The 19,349-nt window shown below is 35.9% G+C and overlaps 3 protein-coding genes across 4 annotated transcripts; 1 reads left to right on the forward strand and 2 right to left on the reverse strand.

Annotated features, from left to right (window-relative positions):
- Nucleotides 1–5,961: 5,961 nt before the first annotated feature.
- Nucleotides 5,962–8,873, forward strand: LOC108775880 (Dachs ligand with SH3s). Its single transcript, XM_018542337.1, has 5 exons — nucleotides 5,962–6,212; nucleotides 6,832–7,064; nucleotides 7,348–7,716; nucleotides 8,002–8,269; nucleotides 8,463–8,873. Exons 1-5 carry the CDS (start codon nucleotides 6,164–6,166, stop codon nucleotides 8,723–8,725), a joined length of 1,182 nt encoding a protein of 393 aa, XP_018397839.1. The 5' UTR covers nucleotides 5,962–6,163; the 3' UTR covers nucleotides 8,726–8,873.
- Nucleotides 8,874–8,995: 122 nt separating this feature from the next.
- LOC108775854 (uncharacterized) lies at nucleotides 8,996–12,887 on the reverse strand. The gene is made up of 6 exons (XM_018542301.1): nucleotides 12,629–12,887; nucleotides 11,853–12,019; nucleotides 11,194–11,536; nucleotides 9,980–10,550; nucleotides 9,365–9,590; nucleotides 8,996–9,285 (listed from the first exon to the last, which is right to left on the reverse strand). Exons 2-6 carry the CDS (start codon nucleotides 11,919–11,921, stop codon nucleotides 9,097–9,099), a joined length of 1,398 nt encoding a protein of 465 aa, XP_018397803.1. The 5' UTR covers nucleotides 11,922–12,019; nucleotides 12,629–12,887; the 3' UTR covers nucleotides 8,996–9,096.
- Nucleotides 11,988–18,891, reverse strand: LOC108775853 (SH3 domain-binding protein 5 homolog). 2 transcript variants are annotated; one of them, XM_018542298.1, is made up of 8 exons: nucleotides 18,666–18,891; nucleotides 16,879–16,941; nucleotides 16,632–16,769; nucleotides 15,714–15,875; nucleotides 15,206–15,503; nucleotides 14,964–15,130; nucleotides 13,631–14,886; nucleotides 11,988–12,064 (listed from the first exon to the last, which is right to left on the reverse strand). In XM_018542298.1, the coding sequence occupies exons 1-7, from the start codon at nucleotides 18,711–18,713 to the stop codon at nucleotides 13,690–13,692; spliced, it is 2,073 nt and encodes a 690-aa protein (XP_018397800.1). In that variant the 5' UTR covers nucleotides 18,714–18,891; the 3' UTR covers nucleotides 11,988–12,064; nucleotides 13,631–13,689. The 2 variants fall into 2 exon arrangements, with proteins under 2 accessions (XP_018397800.1, XP_018397801.1); XM_018542299.1 differs by lacking the exon at nucleotides 11,988–12,064 and adding an exon at nucleotides 13,186–13,372.
- Nucleotides 18,892–19,349: the final 458 nt, after the last annotated feature.

Consider the following 19,349-nt stretch of genomic DNA (forward strand, 5'->3'; position numbering starts at 1 on the left):
AAGGAGAGAAATTGACGTTTCCACGCTCATAGAAAAGAGAAAGAGAGAAAGAAAAAGAAACGAATCACCGCGCGCGGATACTCGATTCCGGTGTATTTGGACGGAGTAAATGTTAGATTTTCAAAGCAATCTGTTTTAATATAAAGCTAAACGATGTATGAGGTAATCGACGATGTAGAATAGAATATACATTCATTATGATATACATATATAAATATATGCCCTATGTAACATTCGGTCAATATACATAAGATACGTTACATTGTGTGTAATGTTACAGTAAGGTAAGCATCCCACCTAAGGTATAAAAGAATGTAATAGTCTATGTTTTTCATATACATACATACATACACACACTCAGTTTATCGTAGATAAACCTAGGACGTAAAGAAAAGTAAAAGATAATTCGTAATACCTAAATAATTATATAATACAGCTCGGTTTCGAATAAAACGTTTCAAGTCAGTGTATAAACAAAAAAAAAGGGAGGGGGGAAATGAATTTTTTAATTTCGACGAATCCGTGTAAACTGCCATGACTTAAAAAAGAAATGTATATTTCACTTTTACCGAAACGGTGTGTATTTTCAGTTTTTCGTGACGGAAATATATTAACAAAATTACTAAAAAGAATGGAGAGTACAATATGATGTCCGATTCCAGCACGAAGAGAAAGGAAGATAAGAGGATATATATTAATTAATTGGATCACGTCATGCGTGCGATAGTCGAGGAGATGTGCCCGTGCTTGTAATAATATAATTATGACACACAAACATGCACGTCGGGTGTGTCGAAACACTGCTGACGTCCGTTCAATCAGCGAGCTCCCGGGTACAGACGTCGGAAGTGATTTTTATCGTGCGCTTTGCTAATATTATCTCTGTTGTTATTATATGTTTAGTCTGACTTTTCGAAACACGAATTGTAAGTGCTAGGCTGATACGACCTACACGTGTGCGTGCGTGTGCGTACCCTCGCTGGCACGCGGACAACATCGTGTCCAAAACGCGGACGTAAGAGACGTCTTGTGTCCACATTTTGGACGTATACTATCTCGTCTGGGGTATTTATCTCGCTCCGAGTAGTTTTTTCGATTAGAAAAATCTTATCTCCCGAGTACATTCGTCGAAATCGCGCGAATTTTCGCCCAATCTGAGCGCCTCGCCGATGACGCACGTGTTATCAGTGATATCATTATCGTCGTATATGTGACGGCATATACCATACACCCGCGCCTGAAGTACACACATACATACATACGTCGTGTACCGCGTTGTTCTATTTTTGACTTATTGGCGAAAACAAGAGAATCATAAAGGCGAGATCGCGCGCGTCCCGTTCGATACAGGAGACGCGTGCACGCACACGCGTACGCGCACGCCGCGAGGAGGAAAATAAGCTATTTGAATAGATGATAAGGCGTATATAAGCGTTTATGCGATAACAAAATAAACGAGCTGATGCGGATATCGTTGTGTAGCGTGAAGACGAGGACTTTGCTCCGCGACGCGCCGCCGTATCTAAATTGCAACTTAGCGGAAATTCCAATAGCGATCGACATAAATAATGACCTATAATCGGCGATGTAATCTATATGCGCGAAATTTCTGCATTCTGCGTTCTGCTCGAAAGGCAATTTCATATTTGCGTGAGCTGATTTTACAATTACCCAGACTTCACAAATGTCCGAGGGACGCTGCGAGAACGTCCTCTCGAAGGATTTTTTCAAATATCATTTATAGATATTCTCCAATATAACGTTTTTCGATCTTTGAGACGGCATTCAAGCATTTCCTGGGCGTCTCAAGTTTTTGAAGGTGCCGCTTAGATTTATAGGTGTCCTAAATTTTTTAAATATTGTTCAGGTACTGTACTTTCGGATGTTTTTCGGCGCCTTTTATAGATATCTTTTAGATATTGTTTAGAAACGTCCTAAATTTTGGAGACGTTGGTTAGACACTTTGTAGACATTCGAAATTTTTGATGTTATTTAGCTATCTTTTTACGATGTCGTCCAGACATTTTTTTGTGTCGTTTGGGTACGAGACGCTATTGTCTGATATTGTTATCGGGAATTTATTTAATGATAGAAGTAGCGAAAATTATTTAATAATGCGTCGAGAACGCGTCGCGCGAGCTCCAAGAAGAAAGAAGGAAGGCTAACAAGATCTTTTTGTATAATATGCCGCAGTACCTATAGTTTATTTTCTCAATATTATATATAGTATACAATTATATATATATAAATTCATATGTATAATAATATATATAGTTATATATTATATGTAATTATAATATATATATTATATATATATATAAATATTATATATAATTCATATATAATTATTTATATATATATGCTCTTATTTATTTCGTTGATCCGCAAAGACTATGTCGAGTATTAGAGTAAAAGAATATCTCGCGACTGTGCGCTAGGATTTATAACTCTTAAGAACTCCAACGTGTCATTGAACTACACACAACAAAGTGCAATACGAAAGTACAAAGTCTGACCTCCTGTTCTCTCGAATTTTGTAAATCCCCTCCCACGGAGAGGGAGAGAGAAGAAGAAGAAGAAGAAACGAAGAGAAATCGATCGATCGCTCCTCTTTAAGTGTTCTACTCCGTCGCGATTGTAAGAATCGCGATGGTGCATCTAATAAATTAGCGACGATGAGCGCTCTGGCTCTCTTTCGCAGCTCATACGTGATCTTATCCACCGTGATCGTATCTGCACTGCGATAAATTTACCCCGATAATACAGTGAAACTCCATTTTATAAGAGCTCGGCCCGTTCGTTCTCGAAGTTTCATCTTCGCCGTGGATATGTAGTTACGCTGTATTATTTAAAAAAAAATAGGAACGATTTTGTACCAAATCGATTTTGTACCTATTTCACAGCCATATACACTTTACACACACATATATACACACACTCATAAGGGCATACATATATAGGGTAGTTCTTATAAGTAAAGAGAGAGATTTTAAAAGACTTTAAGCCTTATATTAATTCCAGATAAAAACTTCATATGTTCGAAAATTGATTTAGTTTAAAAGTTACAAGATGTCAAAGGAAAAAATTGTGTTTTCAAAACCGTTCAGCGTAATTTTGATGAAACATTGTTTATGTATCAAGAACATTAAATTAATTCGAGTGTTTTTCGAAATTTTTCCTTCGACTCTGATACCTTGTTTTTTTTTTTTTTTTTAATAAATCATTTTAGACATATGTGAAGCTTTTATCTGGAATTAAAGCGAAAAATGATTCCTTAAAATCTTTTAAAATACTAAAGGACCATCCTGTATACACATGAACACATACAAACGATCCTTCGTTAGAATCTCGCGATTTCTGTACGCCTGAAGCATACGAGTATAGTATATATAGAAGCATTTCTACGGTCTCATATTAACCGAAGTTAACGTTAATGGTACCTAAGTAGTCGATCCGCAAATCTAATTATTAAATATTCGGCACAATTACGACATAATTGTACATATATATACGAATATTTTCCAGAAAGAGATGAAAAAACCAAGTAATACCCGCAATTGTTAAGCATAAGTCAGAAGAGCTCTGTTATATAGGCAAGAACGAATATACCACCGTCGTTTATATTAATTGAATACAATAAAAGCAAGTTTCGAGCAAGATCTGTGTACGTCTCACTTTGTGTCGTTTACCACAATTTCTCTCCGTATTAGTAATTTTTAAGTTCAATGAAAATAAAATTCGGATTTTTTTATGTATCTATCTGATTAGACAATGAATAAAAAATATCTTTTATCATTAAAAAAAAAATTTAATTAAAAGGAAAGATAATTTTTGGATAATTATTACTTTCTATTATTTTTTCTTTTTTTTTTTATTATACACGTTTATTATATTATTAGTATATTCTTTATTCAACTATTATATTATTGAAAGAAAGAAATGCTCTTTCTCTCTCTCTCTCTCTCTCTCTCTTTATATATTGTCTTAAAAAAAAAAAACTTTTATATAAAATCTTTATTTTTCATTTGTATCATTATTTCATTTCGAATTATATGCGCTTTAAAGTATTTATATTTACAAAAATGTTCTCTTTGCAAACTGCGTTCAACAGAAAAAGCAGTTTAAAAGTCTTAAATATGATTGGTTTATACGTTTAGATCCAGTGAGGAGCTATAAGGGCAAGACCAATTATATTAATAATGAATTTTACAGTTGCTAAGCTGCTTTTTTTGCTGAACGCAGCCTTCATTTATATCAATCAGAGAAGAGGTTAGGCAAGAGTCGAAGACACGCAGCTTTCGACAAGGATGCCGTTTCAGCTCCGTTAATAAAATGAAGAAGTACATGACGCAGGCGCGTACAAGGTCCTCTCGATGCCGTCCAAAAATCGTCAAAGTTATTAGGAAAACCAAAGCGGCTAGGAGGTTACAAGAGGTGACACGATTCAAATCTCCCGCCCTCTAAGGAATTATAATTCAGAAGAGGTGAGCTACGCGAATTCGAATTTTGAAATTTAGGTTGGAGAACGTGGGGCGCGAAATTTGAATGGGATTTTAGTTCTGCCACTTCTCGTAATCTTCTCGAGCGGTATATTTTCCTGATAACTGATGGTCGCTTCTCGATGCTCCGGAGCGGTGCACTTCGGCGACGAGTATCACTTTCTCTCACTTAACCTAAAATCTTTTCGCGTAGATAAGGTAAATTTACATAAATGGAGATATTTTAAAACGTAATTAAAAATTAAAATACATCAGGCTAAGTTTTTAGACAACATTACGGCTGATGGCTCGCTCATTGATTGCAAACCATCTGTTTTATACTGCTACTGCGTATGATGTATGTCTTCGTCATTATCAATTGTTATATGTATCAATAAAAGTTATTATTATTATTGTAACATACCGTATCTCTGTCTGTTTACATGCTACAAACATCGCTTTTTGGTTCTCCGTGTAAAAATCAAGTCAAAGCAGACTAGTCTATCGAAAAATACAGATGCAATTTCTGCCCGACCATTTTCTCGACAGAAGGGTGTAGACGCAGAATTTATGCAGTATATATTATTTGTGAAATTCTATCAGAAGTACAACAAATCGTGTCGATGAAGAAATTAAATCAAGTAGCATAATTTATTAACGGATTGAACAGAAATCTAGTGGCATATATGAGCGTTGACAGATACTGTCATGTTTTACATATCTGATCGACAAACATCGATCAATACTTGCTTACTGATACTCTTGATTTGCAAGCTAATAAAGTTTAAGGAGAGAATAATTATTTTCTGCTTCAATTTGTTTTGTGTTGATAGAATTCGCTTATTGGACCTAACAGCGCAGTGTATGTTCCTATCTTTCAAAATATGTGTAAATTATATTAGAAATAAAAAACAAAAGGAAAGTATAAGGATCGAGAAAGTAAAAGAAAAACTTGTCGCAGTCATTCAGAAAAATATAAAGATAAGATTATTCTTTCTATAAAACGAATTATTTCCTTATTTCAATCAATTAATTTTATTTTTATTTTTACTAATTATTATATATATATGTTATAATTATATTATTCTTATACGCGTCTACCTTTATTTTACTAACAAGGACATTATATTTTTACTATTGCAACATCTTATTCATTTATCTGATGCAAATCTTCTCCCCGAAAGCGCAGCACTGAGATCTCGTCCGAATTATAATCATGAAAATTTAACGGGAACGTCACGTCGGGAACCACGATCTCGTATCATCATCCCGTAGCGCTCTCTACCTGCTATGTCCAAGATTAATGCACAATTGCGGCCACGGAGAGTCCTGGGCCCCTGAGGACCCGTGAGAACCCGACGGTGGACGAGAGAGAACGCGGAGAACGTGTCCGCTCGCCGTTGCGAGAGGTGTGTGCCTCGCGGTTCCTTCGCGGTCGCACGGCGCGGCGGCCAGATTTTAATATCCGAGACAAATTCTCTCTCCTCGGCATTGCATCCTTCCGCGTCGGAATCCCCTGTCCTCTTGGAGTAACACATATACATAATATACGCATATATGTGTGTATTATATATATATACACAGCTGCGGCGAGAGATCGCCCGTGCATTCCGCAGAAGGCGAGTGGTTGCCGTGCTGGAGATGTGAGAGATTCCGGAGCAGACTCCGCGAACGAACCACACAGAATGGCTTTCCTGTGCCCCGTACGCATACGTCGCGGAAAGAAGAAGAAACGTAAGTAAACGGCACGATCGAGCCTGTATAGGAAATGTGCAAGAGAGAGGAAACAAGACGGAGAGAGAGAGAGAGAGAGAGAGAGAGATGGGAAGCTCGAGAGGGCATGGCAGTTTGGTCGCAAGGGCCAGTTGTCACATTCAGCCCGATCACCTGTTGCTCGGGACCGGTTATGCAGCTTCCACCCCGTAGCCTCTGCGAAGCGAGCCGGGCCGAGTTCATGCATCGGTTACACGCGACTTTCGATTTTTCTCTCCGTTGGAAAATGTGAAATCGTCTTTTTTATACAAATGTCACGTTTTCAAGTGGATTATTTTCTTATTTACTGTAGCTCTTTCGCGAATTGTGTCTTGTAGAAGCATGAATTATCATCGTCGAGTAATTTTTGTATACACACATCTTGTAAGCATACGTTGAAATGATTCTTCTTGTAACTTTGGGAATTCCTCTTTCTTTCAGAAATAATTTTGTTATTGTTTACAAATGTGTATATTTATATTTATATATAGTAACGTATAAATTGTATAAAATTGTAAAGTTCTTAAAAGTATCGATTTTATTCTTTTAAAAGCTCTCTGTGTAAATTCATTTACATTGATAAATTTTCAATTCCAAACAGCCGGAACACATAACTTTAATTTGGAGAAAGACTGTGGGACAGGTGGCAGTGGGCTTGGTCTGGGTACCAGAGTGCCATTACCCCCAGGTCGGATAACTGGAAGTGCAAGTATTGAAACCCTTGTAAGAGTTGGTATTGAAAAGGAGAATGGACTCTCTCCGGACAGTAAAATGGTCATTGTGCATGACTTTACTCCCTGTGTGGACGATGAACTTCAAGTCAAAAGAGGCCAGGTTAGCAACTGATTGCATTGCGTTCTACAACAGATCTATGTATTACAAGCGGCATGCTATTTATATATTCCTTATGTAGCAACTTCTATAATACATATAATCTGTATGTTTACTCCTTTTACCTCAGTTTTATTTTAATTTGTCAAGAGTCCTCATTATTCTTATTCGAGTCCTTTTTACTTTATCTTTTGCTTACAAATTATTATACAATAACAAACATTAAATAATTATGTTTGTTAAAAAAAAAAATTGTTATACTAATGTAGGAATCTTCACGTTTCAGGTAGTGAATGTACTTTACAGAGAAAACGATTGGGTATATGTAATAGCGGCGGACACGCGTATGGAAGGCTTCGTACCACACTCGTATTGTGCGCCATACACGTCGCAACTGGCGGAATTGACGCTGGCCAATCTGAACAATGTGAAGAAGAAGCTGCCGCGGTCTAATGAAAATGACTGTGATCTTCTTAGTACGGGCCGTCTGCAGGAGGCACAACAGACCGATACCGGATCGGCCTCGGATTGTGAAAGCTATGCACGAAATAACATTACTACCGCGGATGTCAACGTCAATCGCTCCAACATCACGCAGTCCCAGAATTCTATACAGACAATATCGTCCCAGCCAGATGTACATCCCTTCTTCAAGGTACCAATTGACTAGCCGAGTGTCATAAAAGTACCTAATTCTTAATTCAATATATTTCTGAGTCTTCTTCACTCAACACTATATAAATTAAATAACTCACAGACTCAGAATCAATATTACCAGATATAGGCTTCTATTTCGGAGGGTGAAAATTTAATTAGAATTTTTTACAAATTAAAAATATTAATTGGATCAGTAAGGTATTGACAATTGTGAATCAGGTATTTTGTTATGACACTCATTTATCTCGTTTGACTCATCAACGAGAAATTCTACTGTGCGCAGGATCCATCAGCCGGAAGATACATTGTTCTTTACACCTTCGTGGCACGTGACGAAAACGATGTCAGTGTCGAGAGAGGTGAATTCGTAACTGTGTTGAATCGCGACGATCCGGATTGGTTTTGGGTGCTCCGACATTGCGACGGCAATGAGGGTTTTGTACCGTCCGGTTTCGTTTATCCTGGTCACGTTCTTCATTCTTATGCAACAGCCACTACGACGGCCACCACTGCCTCTACAAATACAGTGTCTACAGATGCTCACAGTCCAGGTTGGCTTTTTATTATACCATTACATCATGCAACCGTTAAATCATCTCTAAATTTTAAACAAATTTTCTAGAATATATATATATATATGTATATGTCAGTGATAGGAGTTCAATGGAGTTTTGTAATTTCTAATAGAACTACATTTGTTATCAACCTTTCATAATTATTAATTTAACAGTGTTCATTTTACAGGTAAAGGTACGGGAGGCGAGTCGTTACAGCAAAAGGGAGTGCGAGATTTCCGGGACGAAACGACCGGTACGGAGTTAGTGGTGCTTTACGATTACAAAGCACAGGCACCGGACGATCTATCGGTGAAACGGGCCGATTGGATATATGCAGATCTGGGAAATCAAACAGTGGATGGTTGGCTCTGGGCCTACGCGCCCAAAACCCGCAAGTACGGTTTTATTCCTAAAGCGTACGCGCGACCCCCTGCCATGACTAGCTTATAATTCGAACTGAAGAAAAAACTCGTCTGACTTTTTTAAATAAGTCTGCAATACTACTTTTGTACCGTCTTTTTATATATTGTATGTCGTTAAATATGTACTAAGAGCGAGATAATTAATATTTTATTTAAATATGTATATCAGATTACTAGCTCGATGCAATTCTGAAAAATGAATTTAGTTGATTAGATTAAGAATGATATTTTTAAGAAATAAATAAGAGATTATTGCGCGATACAAGACGCAATTTCTTCAAATCTTTCATTTGCTTTGTCCACTCTTTCTATATGGTCCCGATTTATATTGAATGAGCTTACATTTTTAAAACAGTTATTTCAGAAACAAAGAAATATATGTGTTAACAGAGCACACGTTTAATGTACAATAACATTTACATTGAGACTGGTATAGCCAGAGGTGATATGATTGATTAATCCCTCGTGGAGAACTATACAATCACCACCCAAGAAGACGTCACGTGGACATTGGGCGATTCTCAGGGACGTCACAGGTCCTGTGTACGTGAGCGAACGAAATCCGCCGTTCTCGATGCTATCGATAGCCTATTAAATCCTTCATTATTATCTATCTTTAAGCACTGATACACGTTTTCTTATACGCGCGAATCGATATGGCGAATACCTGGATACTACACCGAAGTCTGTCAGTTGTGTCGCCGACGTCTAATCCCGCCACCCAGGCAATGATCATATCCTTCTCGCACTGGCCCTCTCCGCCGGCGTGCATCTCTTCACGACACACGTAATTGTGATTACTGTGCAGACGCGCTGCCAACACCGGCAGAGGCAATCGATTCCGATACTTAGGATTTATTTGAATACTACTGAACAGCCTCGCTGAGGAATCTCTTATTATTACAAAAATTTCTGCGATTAGTGGTTGAGTTAAGCACGTTTATAACATTAAGGGCCAATTTCACCAACGTCGGTTAAGCTAACCGACGGTTAATTCCAATAGAATTATCCAATCGCATTTGTCTTTGACCAAAATGAACCAATCACGGTTGATACTTTAATCGTCGGTTAGCTTAATCGATGTTGGTGAAATTGGCCTTAAGTGTTAATATTGTACGGTTTCATCTAAGAAATTTCTCTTTCTTAATTTTAAATCAAATTCTTATTTGATATTTTTGATTAAAAGAGATCACTTGTTTTAGGAGATAAGAAATAAGGAATTAGGAATATATATTGAATGTACCAACTTTGTGTAATGTTTAAACTATAGTAGTATACTAACGAGAGTTTTCCGGATACCAGTAAGAGAGCTAAACATCGACTGGAGTTGCAGGAAAGAGCTCCATAGCTGATGATGAGTGTGCTCTCGGTGCCAGGTTCGACACTGAGGACGGGTACTTCGGGATGATCGAAAAGGAAATGATGAGTTAGAGCCGAGAAAGCGACGTTCACAGAACAGTCTAGACGTGGGCAACGTATGGGTCTGCGGGAGCAGTCGACCAAAGAGGGACTTTTGACCTTAATCTCAGAGGAGTATTGATCCACTGCGCTATTTCTCCTTGACGTCGTTGTCATTCGATTGCAATAATCATGTTGTTGTTGATACTGTTTCCCGCAATTTTTCACTTGTTCCTCTCGTCGCAGATTACTTTGATCGCGATCAGCGACAAATGAAACGGCATCCGATTCGTAATCTAACGTTTTGTTATTCCTTTCGCCGGATACCGTTCTATTGAAGTTACAAGTCCACTGATTGCGATGCGGATCGTATGTTCTCGAACGTATGCTGTGATTGCTGTCTCTACCTTGAAAGAAATTCGTGTGCGATCTTCGAGGTTGAGGATGTTCCGCAACTAAAAGATACATTTCTCATTTTATACAATACTTAATTATTATCAAAAGCAATAATTAATCGCGCGTTTACCGATTGATTAATTATCGTCACTTGAATAATTATTTAGAGATTTATAAATGTTTAAGATTTTCTAAAAATTTTTCTATTTTTTGAAACGCGCGCGTTGATTTTTTTTCGCTGCAGAAGAAAAAATAAATACTGCAAGGCTATCTAATTTGAGAGATAAGAGCTATCATGTGATATGAGTTATTTTAAATCGTGACTAGAATTATGAACTTAGTGACCGTGAAACATTTTCCTAATTTTTAAATAGTGTAATGATTTGGATAATTTTATGTTTCACAATTTTATTTTTCACTATTTTGTTTTATTCATGTAGATTAATTGTTGCAATATATTTATGCAAAGTTCAAGTATTGCAATTTTTATATATAGTTAAAAATTTTTAAACTTTTAAAACTAATAATAAAAAAAATGTTAGTGCCTCATATATTTCTTTAGCATCACAAAAATATATCGTGTTATGAATTAAAGAGACATATGTTAAATATGTGTTGGACAAAAAAATGTTCCGACTCTCATAACTTTCTTTAGGGGGGTTCTTACATATATTAATAGTTATGGATGGATATTTTATTGACCTGATCGAATTGAAAAGTTTCGTACACAATGATGACATAACAAGTAGCCTTCGGAACAGTGTTGATTCTGTTCGGAGTTGGCGACGGTTCCGCCAAGATTCGCGTCGTTAATGATAACGTGACAAATCGCGCACTGTTCAATCTGCGCAGTTTCCTGCTTATTTTCATTTACTTCTTCTTGGTTCGTATCTACTTTCTGAACTTTTACATCTTCCTCTTCGTCGATTTCCTGTTCTTCTTCTTCTGCTTCGCCCTCCGTAGCTTCGCTAGAAAATTCTTTCCTTTTTTGCATTCTGTTTTCGTAATCCGAATGTTTTCGAACGAGATGGTGATAATTTAATCCCTACAATGCGAAAATTTATCAAAATAATTGTTAATATACTAACTATATATTTATCATACCGTTAACATCGGTAAATAATATTTATAATAATTAAATTTTGCAAAGTCTGTTTACAAAATTTACTTCTATGTAAATTCAAAGGAACTATACTCATGATTATGATTAATAAGAAAAAAGTAGACCGGATTGCATTCGTGAAAGTTATGTAAAAAAAAAGTAAGGGTGTATAATCTCTTTTATCAAATAAATTTTGTGATAAGCGAGTGCAATTTGCATCTTTGTTGTCCGCAGTCTCGTGCGTACAGATATCACATGCCTTGCGATGATTATTTGTCACGCGGCCGTCGGCTTTGGCGGTTTTATAATCGATCCTCTCGTTGTCCATTTCTTCGCAAAGCTTCGTCGACAGTTCTTATCACCGTATTGATAACCTTTCGTTGATGACGTGCGTCTTAATGATCAGCCGATCTTCGCCACGAGCGTCTAACATAACAAGCAAGATTGCAGTTTCCGGCGTCTGAAACTCAACTTGCATATGTCATGCAAAACATTTTTATGAATGCACGTATTTTTCTCTTTGATAAAATTATTAATAATTTCATGATAGTTTAATAATATACACACATCATCATATTTCTCTTGATGACTTTGTTATTTTTTACATTACGTATCTCTGTAACTGAACTCTTTGTTAAAGTTAAAATTTATTGAGTTAAATTCATATCAATTGAGACTAATTGAAAAAATATACCTATACTCACAAGACTAATTTATCGTAAATATTACTTTACTCGCTATTTTTAGATAATATATCTACTTAACTTTGCTAATTGACTGAAAATTAAGCAAGCAATTATCATTGAGCCATGGCATATATCATTATTATATTAAGCATTATACTGATTATACCCTATCTTCTACAAAAAATGATCAACTTACCCAGATCAAAAAAAAAGAACTAATTTTCTTTCCTGATAATTATAATTTCTGTGGAATTTAAAGAAGAAATATTGTATATTGTACAGCAAGACGAATCTTTTGAATTGCCGAAATGATTCGTGACACAATAAATTATTTGACAACCGAATGAACTTCAATTGACAAGCGTTCTCGATTCGCTGTAATTTAGTCTAAGAGAATTTACACTCGTCAAAGCCAGAAAATGCTCGATACGCCACGGTATTTAGATCAGATGTATAAAGCCATCTTGACGTCTCTCGGAACAAAAAAGAAACAGATCGCAACGATATCAGCGTAATATCGTTGCAAGAAAATTCGATGCCCGATTTATCGTGCTTTTCTCCCACAAGTCTTAAAAATCGTTCCAAACTTAATTTATATAGAATCTGTTTTTTACATTGGCACGATATAAAGCCATTGACCTTTAGCGCCCGTTGTGTACAATCGATGCGCTCTGCCTCGATATCTATCTGTTTGTGCGAAATATGTCCGATACGTAGATATCTGTTATCTATGATACAGCTATGCTTTTTGAAGTTATGAATTAAAAGCAGGCCGATATAACCGTCGAAGCTTTTACATCATCGTCATAAAAAAGCGTATCTTGCAAAACAAGATAATTTTTTAATATTAAATACCACGACAGTAAGTCACTGGTCGCGTGAATAAGATACACATGTAAATGCTCGTTAAGAAACACGTGTTTTATTAAAAAAGCACATATTAAAAGATTAGAAAATAGTAAAGGATACGATGCGTACATCGCCTGGTCGGTTTATAACAGCAAGTATATGCTTAATTGGAACTGTGAGCGTAGATTTATATTTAATTAATCGTGCCGATATACCTCAATGATCACATTCTTTGATCGCAATGCTGTAATTACGTTTTAATATAAATAAAGTATATTAATATCTAACTAATTCGCGATAATTTATAATACATATCGTTAATTAACATTGCAGCATATATTCAATAATTAACTGCTGAATAATCTGCAGCTAAAGCTACAGAAATGTCTTTCGTAATTCCTCGAAAATGATTGTTTTTAAAGCTACATTGCTTCCGTTACAACAATTCATTTTCGTACTTTTTCGAGCTTTTTGTGAACGACATTAACAAATCTCTACTTACACACGGTTAAACGCAGAAATCACTTATCCTAAGCGATTTATTTTATCGCATTCTTGTACTTATTTTTTAACATCGCCCGTCTTTGTCTCCAGACAATCGTTGACCAGCTTGTGTCTCACGTTCGCTAATCTTTCCGCGCTGATCGCCTGTATATTACTCAGATGAGGAGAATTTTCCAACAGCGTCTTCAAGTTTTGTTTACCGCCCAAATTGATCATGCTGCTACTCTTGCCTTTAAACGCCGATAACGCGGACGTTTGTCTGAAGAGCGATAGTAACGGTAACTCTTTAATACTGGTGGTTCTGCTCGCAAACTTCTTGGAAATTGAACCTTTGTCGAGCTGGTCCGCACTCTCAGTATCTAAAGATCTGGCGGACGATAATAATAAATTCTTTAGTTTTATTGGACTGGAATTGGCACTGCATGGCGCACTTTTTTGCGAATTAGAGCTAGATCGTGACTGCAACAATGCGACATCATTATGCGAACTCTTCAAATGCTGGCTGACAACGGGAGTCGCTGCAACGTGATGTCTCGATAAACTAGATTCCTCAGGCAGGAACTCGACATTAGAAACTTGCGCAACATGTAAATTCGTAAGTTGTACGTGGCTCTTATTGACTAAAGTATCGTTTGTATTACTACAGCTATCTCTTTCAAGTTCTCTATTCGTAACATTGGCATTATAAGGAATATTAATGTCCCAGCTGCTCTGCGTTTTTCTATCCTTAATATTGAATTGAGAGATTTTATTTGGCACGTATTTCGATATATTTGCGCTTCCCGCTGAACCGATGATCTCGAAATTAGACGTACCTCTATTTACTGGACTATTATTCAATGATTTTGAAATATTGCTCTTTGCCAACGTTGATGTATTGCGTAACGCTGTCGTCGAATCAATCGTCGAACATGACATTAGCAAATACGGTTTACCGTTAAATCTGTCCCTTTCGATAGTCCCCGGATTTTCAATTAATCTTGTAAATTGATTTGAAATACGCGGGTTAGATAGTTCAGATAAGGGATTGTAGCACGTCCTGTTTACGGTGCTGACTTCAACTGCAGTGTCCTGCAGATCGGAAGAACTTTGTGCGTTGCGCTTCTTAACACGCAACGAATTCTCGATCGACAAACGATTTAATTTTTCCATACTGGTTTGCAACTCGAGCTCCCATTGCGTAAACTTGCTCTCGCTGCCATCGACAGATCTCTTGTCAAGATGTTCCATATCGTTTTTCGTTGAACAAGGCTTCTGTAAATTATAGATAAATGATAAAAAATGACATTTAAATGCTTCATACAAGATTTATTATTATATATGTTACCAACCTCAATATCATGTAGTTTTTCATTGTTTTCGTTTTCATTATATCTAATGGGAGATGATATTTTATGAATGTCAGAATTGTTGAACTCGCTCTTATACTTTTGATGCGTGTCTGAACCAATAAGCTCGGCACCGACGCCAGGTTCTCGTGGTCCATTAGCCACAATATCTAAAATATCAGTATGATATTTATAAAAAATGAAATAGTTGTTTTTGTATGTCTTTAAAATACATTTCACAATACCATAATCTCTTCGTTGCTGATGAATCTGATTACTAATTTCTTCCAACGTTCGGAGACTCGTTGCGTAATTACGTTTGGCTTCCTTAACAGCTTGTTGCAGGAACTCCACTCTTTCCTTCTGCGTCGCTAACATCTGATCGCATTGAATCTTCATTTCAAAGTACGGTCTCGCTTTTACTATTGCATGTCGATGCTTTTCCTCCAATTGTAATAGCTTCTTTTCGACATCATGGAATAACATCGCCTTTCTGTGATGTTCTCGACCGCATTCGGCTTTTTGATTCTCCGCGTCCATGACCTTCAACAAAAAGTATCATTTTATATTCTATTTGTTATATTAAATTTTTTATTAGAAATTGATTAAATTAATTAACGTGGATGAATTAATTAACGAGGTGAACAGGAATAAATATAACATTAAGATATTTTCAATGGTTCCAAATGTTTCCCAATACTTTGAAAGCAAATTACACGGTCGTCGTATTGTGCGTTTTACACTTATACTTACTTTAATAGTCGCATGATTGAGCATATCCTGCCATGCCTGGTCAAAATTCCACTCATGCTGATGAGACATGAATCGCGCTTCGGCCAGAGCTACTGTTTCCTTTGCCGCTGCGTGAATTTCGCTGGCTCTTTGAAACAGCTGCGCCTGTTGTTGACACTGCACCTGCAAAATCGGAAGAGGAAATGTCTCATTGATTTACTTATATAACACTTCAGCTAATTGTCATTTAACACGCTTAATGCGAAACAACTAGTGTTTATAATTTGCAATATGATAAATTATTTTAAATATGAGATATTATATTCAGATAACAAAGTAATTAGATATTTCTTACCATTATATATATAAATGTATGAAAATTGATTAATAAATTGCACTAAAAAAAGTAAATGATAAATACTTATCATCGTTATAACTTTTAGTATATATATACTGAGTTTTTATAAAACAATATTTTAATTTTAAATTCGGTCCAGTTTTATCAAACCAATCCAATTTTATCAAACCAGCATGAGTGGAATTTCAACTGGGCATAGCAGGATACGCTCATTCATGCTATTATTAAAGCAAGCATCAGAGTAGAACGTACAACGAGCGGTAACATGCTACATTCAATAACAATTCACTTTAATAGCATTGTGAAGCATTTGAAACATGAAAAAACAATAACAAAATATTTATTAAATTCGCTATATATTTTACCTAAATTTTCTAACATTTTATATAAACTCAGTATATACATTTTTATACTTTATTTTTTATTTCATAACGTAATAAAATTAAATTTTATTAGAGATCTGTTCTTTGTATAGCTAAACAAGTACATACTTTCTAGTTAAAATGCGTTTAAAATTTGATAAAAAAGGGAAAAGGAAAATTCTCTCTCTAATGCAGGAAAAACAAACCCTAGACATCTACCTGAGCTTGATGAGCCAACTCCAGTGCTTCGTAATAACATCTTGCTTTCTCAATGCAGCTAGTACCCAATTTATCTGTAATTTCTTTTAGCCTCCTTGTTGTATCCGAAAGAAGCTGTCCAAAAGCAGTGTGGGCTTCCTAAAAATCAATTAAGATTAAATGAATATATATTGCAAATATTACATACAATATTCATTCTCAATTTATAAATATATATATATATATATAACAAAATACTATTCCTTACATCTAACTCAGTCTCCAATTTATTAATATCATCTGCTGCATTATTTAAGTTCTCCAACTCAATCTGGAAAACAAAAATTTATCTTATAAAAATAATATTAAATTTTTAAAAGACTGTCAAAATGTAACAACATAACTAATACGAAACGTATAACAGTCTAGTTAGGATCTTAGTTGCTTATATATAATTTAAATTTATATACTAATATATGTAATCTTTCTAAACTGCGCGCCGAACAATTGTCGGTCTTGAAACGCAACTCTAATAAACTACCGCAGTACTATCACAAATTAAATTTATTAACAATTTAATAATTATTTGATGCTCTTTTGGCATCTTATATTAATGTTTAACGATTTTAAAATCCGAAATTAATATCTTATATATAAATAATATCTTATAAAAAATATCTAATATATAATTTATATAAATTAAAATATCAAAAAATGATCATGTCAGTATGTAATTCTCCTGAATTTTTCTAATTAAAATTAAAATTATATATTTTATGTCATAAACTTTAGAGTTAAAGATCGCTATTTAATTACTGCAATTATTTATTTATTGCAATACTCCAGTATTTCATGAAAAAGGAAGATATTATTCCAGATTAAATTATTATTTAAATTAGGAATTAAATTATAGAAAGAGAAAATACTTTTCCTTATTAATTTCTCTTTTCAGATATAATAACACAGGAAAAATGAAACAAAGCAAAAGGTGTCTCAAGACAGTACCCTTTCTCAATTGTTTCACACAGTCACTTAAAATTTAAATTATACATTGTATGCTGTAAGTTTCAGAGAATTAAGGATCGTTCCTTAATTACTGTCATTTTTATTTTAATCATAACATACCAGTACGCAAAAAGAAAGAACAGAGTATCACTCTTCATATCTAAGTCTTTAGTTATTTTATTACAGACATAAAGAAAAGAATACTTTCATTCATTCATGCTTACATCATTTATTTCTATTTTTACATGTAATAGCACTAAAATAAAAATAAAAAAAGGGGGAATTACTTTAATGTGTGTGTATACCTAAATTTAATTATAGAAAAGAATATTTTTATTTATTTATGCTTATATAATTTATTTCTCTTTTCAGATGTCACGAAAATACAAAAGAAACAAAAGAGAATATTACTTTATATTCGGCATATATCTAAATTTAGTTATTTTGTTGTGCAGAAAGGGAGAGAGAGAGAGAGGGACAATTTTTACTCATTTATATTTACATCATTTATTTCTTTTAGATATAATACCATAATATAGAATATAAAATGAAAAAAAAGAAAGAAAAGAAAGATATTACTTCTCTCACACATGCACATTTATATTTAGTTAGTTCATTATAAGATATCTGTTCTTCTTAACTAAACTTCTTGTATAATTCAGCTATTCTCTTTTCTTTTCTCCAATCAAAAGAAAATGAAAAATGAACAATACAAGATCAGCTGAAAAGAACAGATCTATAATGAACACTTTTATTCTTTTATGTTCACATTATTTTTTTCTCTGTTGAGATACAATATCAAAAACAAAATCAAGGAGGAATAGGCCTCGAGACACGATATTCTAAATCTCGCGCATCTCACGTTCATCCGCATGAAGGAAGGAAAGTGAAAGCAAAGTGGGACAATGTACCAGGCGGTGTTAGGCACTGCGACCGCGAAGAACAGACATAACCTAAAACGCCACGGGCGTGGACCGCGTGGAAGCGAAACCAGACAGAACCGAGCAAATCGTCCGCGAGGTGAAACCTCTCTGTCTCTCGAGATCTCACCTGGATTCGCGGGTCCAGCGCGGCCTCGGCGTCCTCCGCGACGTCCATCCTTTGGCTGGCACGGGCGGCATTTAACGCTAGCGCGACGTCGGGAACGACGTGTCAACTCATGATCGCCCAGCCGCGAAATCCCACGTCGGAGGCTTTTTCCGCCTTTCCTCTCCCTTCCTGACGTGACCCTTCTCAGACTCTGCGATGCGGATGTTTACATCCCGCGACACTACCACCCTCGCGGAACTACTGCGTACAGTGCGTACTTACGAGCGCATAACGCACTCCCACGACGGGACTTGACGCCGATGAGAATCTCCGTAGGCGCGAACGGAGCCGAAGACGCGAAGGGAACGAACGACAAGCCGAGAACGAATTGACGCGTCTGAATTTAGCTACATAGCGGCCAAGACAAACATCACGAACTCGCGAATCGCTGACTCGCGTCTCGATGACTCGATGATGAATCGATCTACACATTCTCCACCCACATCGTCATCATTTTCATTGTACTTCGATGCATCACCCCCATCGATTGAATTGGATCCAAAGGCCGTCCCGATTGGGTGTTTCCGATGGAATTCGCGAGCCGGCCGTCCATCCATTGCACTGTGATGAGAGATCCAGTGGATGGCAAAGTACGCGCGTGAGAGTTGATTTTAGGAGGGGAACAGGGAAACGTTCCCCAAAACA

The sequence above is a fragment of the Cyphomyrmex costatus genome, unplaced genomic scaffold (genome assembly GCF_001594065.2).
Source record: "Cyphomyrmex costatus isolate MS0001 unplaced genomic scaffold, Ccosl1.0 scaffold33, whole genome shotgun sequence".
In the NCBI taxonomy this organism is placed as follows: domain Eukaryota; kingdom Metazoa; phylum Arthropoda; class Insecta; order Hymenoptera; family Formicidae; genus Cyphomyrmex; species Cyphomyrmex costatus.

Coding starts and splice junctions, on each gene's coding strand:
- LOC108775853 (XM_018542298.1), bottom strand. CDS start 18,713: ATGGACGTCGCGGAGGACGCCGAGGCCGCGCTGGACCCGCGAATCCAG. Junction 16,942..18,665: donor CGCTGGACCCGCGAATCCAG/GTGAGATCTCGA, acceptor TTTGTTTTCCAG/ATTGAGTTGGAGAACTTAAA. Junction 14,887..14,963: donor AAAAACTACATGATATTGAG/GTTGGTAACATA, acceptor TATAATTTACAG/AAGCCTTGTTCAACGAAAAA.
- LOC108775880 (XM_018542337.1), top strand. CDS start 6,164: ATGGCTTTCCTGTGCCCCGTACGCATACGTCGCGGAAAGAAGAAGAAA. Junction 6,213..6,831: donor TCGCGGAAAGAAGAAGAAAC/GTAAGTAAACGG, acceptor AATTCCAAACAG/CCGGAACACATAACTTTAAT. Junction 7,065..7,347: donor TTCAAGTCAAAAGAGGCCAG/GTTAGCAACTGA, acceptor TTCACGTTTCAG/GTAGTGAATGTACTTTACAG.
- LOC108775854 (XM_018542301.1), bottom strand. CDS start 11,921: ATGGACAACGAGAGGATCGATTATAAAACCGCCAAAGCCGACGGCCGC. Junction 11,537..11,852: donor TGACAAATAATCATCGCAAG/GCATGTGATATC, acceptor TTCGCATTGTAG/GGATTAAATTATCACCATCT. Junction 10,551..11,193: donor AAACTTTTCAATTCGATCAG/GTCAATAAAATA, acceptor TGTATCTTTTAG/TTGCGGAACATCCTCAACCT.